We start from the raw sequence: 6350 nt of genomic DNA on the forward strand, positions 1-6350 counted from the left end.
TTTTTAAAAAGGAATCTTAGTGCCACACAGACAGCATGCTGGCTGGGAAAGTTGAGAAGCCTTAAGTGAACAGGTAGCCAAGAGGGACCAGGGAGAGAAGGGGTTCAGGGGGTTGGCGGTGAGGAAAAGAGGGAAGTTTCAGGTGCAGTGAGGAACTCAGAACTATCCAGGGGAAGCCCTGTGTCTGACTCTCACAGGCCCAAAAACGCCAAAGTGTGCTTTGCCTGGAAATAATCCTGGGAACGTGCTTGTGTCAACAGTGGTAATGGGGGCAGCAAGTATCAGTGTTGGTCTCGAAAAGAGGTTAAATACCACAGGGACCAGGACACCCTAGATTACAAAAGGAGGAACCAAAATATGAGCACCCAGTTCTCGGACTGGCCTATGGGTTCTGCCCAAATAGCCATCTCCTGGCTGAGGGATCTTTAGGTGTTAGGGACCGGACAAGCCTGGGCCTGGAAACCAGCATTTTCTGGGAACTCCAGTAAATCGAGGAAGACCTCAGTGTGTGGACAGCTGCTGGGGTGGAGGATCCCTGAGCAAGGCAGACAGCTTCCTGAGCATGTAACTGGACACTACAGTTGTGTTTGGCATGGGAACAATCAGTATTTTCATCCTTGTCTAAATATATAAAAAGGCATCATTTATCTTTATTTTATACTGCAATATCAATTTTATAATATTGTTATACACTCAGTTCAAAGCTCTGGCATTCTGAGATGATGAAAGCATCTATCTCTTGCCTGTGAAACCCACCTGACTCAGTCAGTAATACCCTAGGTCTGCAGTGCCTATGATTCAGTTCTGTTTAATCTAGACAGATTCCATTTATTCAATCCTGAGAGTAAAAAATGGGACCAAATGCATCTGAAATGTACTAGGAGCCCTTACTCCAACATTTAATCCTGAATAGTTTAGGTAAGAAACACAAAAATAGACCATATGGAATTCTATGGTGGTTTTTCAGGCTGATTGCTTTCCCAAAAAACTATCATTCTTAGTAGAAATTTTCCAAGTCTGGCCCGAGTTTCAAATATGATTTACTTTTCAAATGTTGGAACAGAGCCCTTTCTGCCATTTGCAAGTAGAAATATTTTCTCTCTCCACCTTTAAAAGCCCTTAGGGATTGTTGTACATGTGTGCATATGTAATCCAAAATGTAGTTATCTTTAAATTTGCTTCACAGGGAGTATTATTAATGGCCCATGTTAGCATGCGTCACATTAACAAGGCAGCGGCAGAGAGCTGAGTAATTCTGCTAGAGTGGAGCCTGTTCAGCACGGAGATTTTGAACCTGAAAGAGAATATTAAAGAGGAGGTGGACATTTCAATGCTGGCTCTATGACCCCTGAACGCTATACCTAACTGGAAGGTAGGGCCATACTCCAGCCCTTTTGAATGAAGGGCCATATGGGTTTAGGTTCAAAATCTTTGTTATAATACATCACTTTATGTTAACCCAAGCATATTGTAAAAGTGACCCTAATTCCAAGAACTTAAAATAGTGGAAACTTACTTGCCCACAGATCTAATACTGGGGAATTATTCACATGGCCTTGACTTGTGTACCCCTCCACAGTCCTCCGTTTGTTAGGGAGGGGACCTCAGCCTCATTGCTGTTCACATGGGTGTATAGCAGGCCCGTCACAAAATCATGTGATCTTGGTCCAGAAAGCCACAGGGGGATCAACTACTGTAGAAGTAAACAAATCAATAGGATGGATCTCATTATAGTTAATCATTTTGCCCAAATCTGCACAATATTGAAGAACCTGGGAACTTCTATTTGCGAAAGTAATCAGTTTTGAGTGATTCATTCAAATATTTGTTCACTACATTGGCACCCAGGCATTGGGGACAGAGATGAATGAGACAGTCCCACAGGTAACATATGGTCCACGTGACACACATAAGTACACAGATAGGCGCAATACAGTGTGGTACCTGCGCTAATAAGACTGAGTCCCTGGTGCTGTGGGAAAACATAGGGTTCACTCTCAACTTTGGGGGCAAAGGGTCAAACCTTTGTAGACAAGGGGATGTATACAAATGAATCTGTAAATACCTAGGCTTATATTCTATTAAAAATAACTGGCTCCTCATCAGTAATTTAAAAAAGTTGAGAGAACTTATGAAGCTAATAGAAATATTTGTAAGCTTATGATCACAAATAATTTAAACTTGTCTAAGTGCCTAAGTCTGATTACATAGTAGGTAATAAGTAGTAATACACAAAAGTAAGATAGGGAAATGCTATGGTAAATGCATAAGAAATGCGCGATAAGTGAGGCAGGGAAATAAAATGATCTATGTACATAAGCTATTACTGTAAAAAAGCACTTTCACATTCTTTGTCTAATTCTCGCGAGAATCAGGTGAAGCAAGAAACTAAGGGAACTCCTCGGGGTCGTGCCGCCGTTGTCGCCGTGACTCCAAGCTCATAGTCCTTTGTGGTTCCATTGTCCTACACAATCGCCCCTAAAAACGTGACGTGCATAGTCAAGACTGACAGCCATTCTCTCCCACCCTCCACTACTCCACCTTACAGATGGGATTGTTCCCATTATGTCCTCATGAAGCAGACCTTGTCTTCTAATCTCTAGAAGCTTCCCTAACAAGTGCCTAAGCTTTCATGAATTCTGCATCCGAGGTTGGTGTATTGTTGGGAAAAAGCAGACGTGCCCTTACTGCAAAGAGAAGGTTGATTTGAAGAGGATGATCAGTAACCCGTATCCTTTTTTTTTTTTTTTTTTTAAGTTATGAAATATTATCTTAAATGTTCCTGGTAATTCATTGTTCAGTCTAAACTTTCATTATCTTCATTATAGTTACAGCAGAAAAAACTTTCTGGTTCCCCTAACCACCAATTTCAAAACGACTTACTGGTCTCTTTTCTCTCCTGTGCCTATGTTACTATTCTCGTTAGGAACTTAAATGCCAAAAAAGACACATTCTACTCTTTATATTCCAGATGTTCTGCTATTAGTGTTTTAGTGGAAATGTGATGACATTGCAAAAAATAAGTAAATGTATGGAAGGATTAGATAGATAGATAGATAGATAGATAGATAGATAGATAGATAGATAGATAGAGTGATAGGTAATGGATGGATGGGTAAATAGATTGGAATTGAAAATTTAAAAGTCTCAAATGTGAACTAGGGTATAAGAAAGTATTTTTAAGGTGTACCAAATTTTATTATTTCCAGAAATGAGTAGGGTTTCCCCTCTACCCCGGATTTTAGCTTTTTAATTTCTTGCCATGCTTCGTATTTTCTTAGGCTAAACCCTAGTGATAATAATATTGAAAGGAAATGAAGATTATTTTTACAGCCACTAGGATTTTTATAGACAGCAAGTAGGATTTTTATAGACAACATGGATCCCCAATAGAATAAACCCAAATCTCATTAAGGAAAGTAATGTGTACACAGCTCCTCCAGAGCTCATCAGAAAGACTTAGTCTCAATCCCACTAGCCCAAGACCACAATATCTCTTCCAAGGAGATATATGGGATTGAAAATTATCCCCCTTTAAGCAGAAGAACATTGAGAGGTTGGCATCAATCTGCCAAGTACTCTCTTTTCTCATAAGAGACAGCCTTTCTATACTTTCTGAGTACCAGTCACCTAAATTGTACAGTGCTAAAGGTGACACCTCCTTGCTTCCTACCGTGTTTCCCCAAAAATAAGATCTGGCCAGACCATCAGCTCTAATGTGTCTTTTGGAGCAAAAATTAATATAAGACCTGGTCTTATTTTAACGTAAGACTGAGTCTTATAATATAATACCTCGTCTTATGTAATATAAGACTGGGTCTTACATAATATAGTATAATATAGTATAATATAATATAATACAATATAATATAATATGGTACCGGGTCTTATATAATAAAAGACTGGGTCTTATATTAATTTTTGCTCCAAAAAACGCAGTAGAGCTGATGTCCGGCTAGGTCTTATTTTCGGGGAAACACGGTACTCCCCCTTCTCTTTGCCAACAACCTTCAATGAATATTGGCCGTTGGCAGCAACACCCCTATCTCTGAGGACTGCAAATTTTATCTGGGAATGCACACTCATTTCAAGTAGGCCAGTAAAGGAGGCAGCATCCATGGGTCTGTGGGTCTTAAAGCCATACACAACCACAGACAGCACCGTCTGAGGTTACCAGCTCTTCTACAGGCCTGGCCTTTCTCAGTGAGTCAGTGCAACTCAAGCACAGCCAAGGCTAAAGTAAAAGCATGTGATGCTCTTTCCTCCTTCCTTTGCATTCACTCTCCCTGAATTTCCCTTTTAATATGAGAAGACCGAGTCCAGAACTACTTTAGGTTATAACTTATAAAACTATAGTACAGAGCTCTTTGTGATAAAATTGGTGATAATATGATCATAAATGTCACCTTAAATGATCATTTAAGTAACAAAGGACAATTGGTTTCTTTATATAGGCTTGAGAGAATACTTTGGAATATTGCATGTATTCTTTTTTATTGAGACTCAGTACAATAAAAAGCTACATGTGAAAAAATCTGCCTTTATGTATGTAACATTGCTCTCGGTATGAGAGAGCCCATGTATTAAGTCCCCTTAGCACAATTTATCAGAGATACCAGGAAAAGTATATCTTACCTGTGAACACGTTTTTCTTAATATAAAATAAGTTCCCTCTGATTAACTGACTATAGGAAAGCCCAGAGTTGTTTTTGCTCAATTACAGCAGCTTCCATTATCCTTTGCTTTCCAATGTAGTCATTTCCCTCTTCCTCCTTCTTTTAGCATAAGACCCTTGTCCTTTTTTCTTGTTATATAGTTTGGGAATTTATTCTAAACTGTTTCAATTTAGTTTTTGAAATTAGGTGTAGTGTAAATAACAGGGATAACCAAACGCTATAAAAATCATGTAAGGGCTTTTAAATGAGCACATAGAATCACCAAGAAAGGAAATACCCACTTATGATATTGCTTATTATATTTGCAAATGCTATTTATGAATGTTTCTGACACTTGACTGTATAGAGAGCAACCTCCTTAACTGAGATTTAGCTGGGAACGTACACACATTTTGTATGGACAAATCCTGGACTGGCTTCGTTATCTGGTGGCCTGGCAACCCATGGTGATAGGGATAGTACAAGTTATTAACTATTCATTAGGGCTGGAATAGCACAGCAGACTTACCCCAGAAGTAATGTATTGACTTAAGTGTTGAAACATCTTTAAATCCTTGATCCTGCATTTAATATTGACTTTTTTTCATTTTAGAGATGATCCCAAAAGAGAACTGAGTAAAATTTGGTCTATATAAGCAATTCGTATATGTGGAAAGAATTTAAAGAGCTGAACAACAGAATAAACAAATGATGCGTGCCTTGCATCTTTGCCATCATGATTGTTTTCTAATCCATGCATGTGACACGTTTGTTACAACCCCGCCTCCCCCCACCCCACATCCCACCTCTAGTTTGGCTGATAATGATCTCATCTGTAAAATGTTTTCAGAGGTTTGCAAAGTACTTCTCACATAGAACATTTAGTTACAATGGATACCTTCTGATCAATTCAAAATCTTCAAAGAAGTAGTTAAGAAGTAAGTAATCTGTGATTTTAAGGATATGGTCTTCTCTGCTCTTTGTGCCTGTGACCATGTGGCAGCTTGGGCGCCACAAAGCTCTTCTGTATAGAGGGGATTACTCCCGAAACGTCTAGCCTACAGCCCACTCACTGGGCCAGCACTACGCCGGGGTTCCTGGTCCCACCAACTGCACCCAATCCATCCAAGGGCTGCACTGAAGTAGAGAGAATTACTCTCTTCTTTTGTGCCACTCTGTGTACACACACACACACACACACACACACACACAATCACTCTATTGCTGTACTTTTTTATTTTCCTCATAGCACTTATCAATACCTGAAATGATATCTTATATTTATGTATTGTTTGTCTGCCCCTCCATGAAGGCAGAGAATTTTATCTGTTTTTGTTCCCTGCTGTATCTCCACCACTTGGAGAAATGCCTGGCACATAGTAGGCACTCAATAAATATTTGTTAAAAGAATTAATTAATCCAGCAGGAGGGAACAAAATTAATGGAATAGGGAACCAATCAGAAAGAATTAACCCAAGAATGATACGTTAGACTCCCAAAATTAATTCATTTTAAATTACTGGTCATTTGTTAAACAGCCAATACTGTCTACATAACACCAGACATCTACTCTGCAATACTTGAAGACATGACACTTGTATGAAGTAGAAACACACCTACCATTAAAAATATTGTCAATGGCAATGTACTTAACTTAATGCTATTCAAAGTTCCATCATAGTTATAATGAAACAA

The 6350-nt window shown here is 39.0% G+C and overlaps 1 protein-coding gene across 5 annotated transcripts in view; it reads left to right on the top strand.

The window, feature by feature from the left end:
* Positions 1-6350, top strand: part of RNF175 (ring finger protein 175) — a 65759-nt gene that overhangs the window by 26112 nt on the left and 33297 nt on the right. For 2 of the 5 annotated variants that reach the window (XM_074338420.2, XM_019722429.2), the window contains 2 exons: positions 2628-2729; positions 5050-5395. The exons of 1 other annotated variant lie outside the window; for it this stretch is intronic. In XM_074338420.2, the coding sequence (XP_074194521.2) occupies positions 2628-2729; positions 5050-5170 (223 nt within the window). In that variant the 3' untranslated portion in view covers positions 5171-5395. Of the gene's footprint in view, positions 1-2627; positions 2730-5049; positions 5396-6350 lie in introns of those variants that run through there. 2 more of the 5 variants (XM_074338421.2, XM_074338422.2) reach the window with 2 other exon arrangements.

The sequence above is a fragment of the Rhinolophus sinicus genome, chromosome 15 (genome assembly GCF_057876585.1).
Source record: "Rhinolophus sinicus isolate RSI-liver-muscle chromosome 15, RSI-T2T, whole genome shotgun sequence".
Taxonomy (NCBI): Eukaryota; Metazoa; Chordata; class Mammalia; order Chiroptera; family Rhinolophidae; genus Rhinolophus; species Rhinolophus sinicus.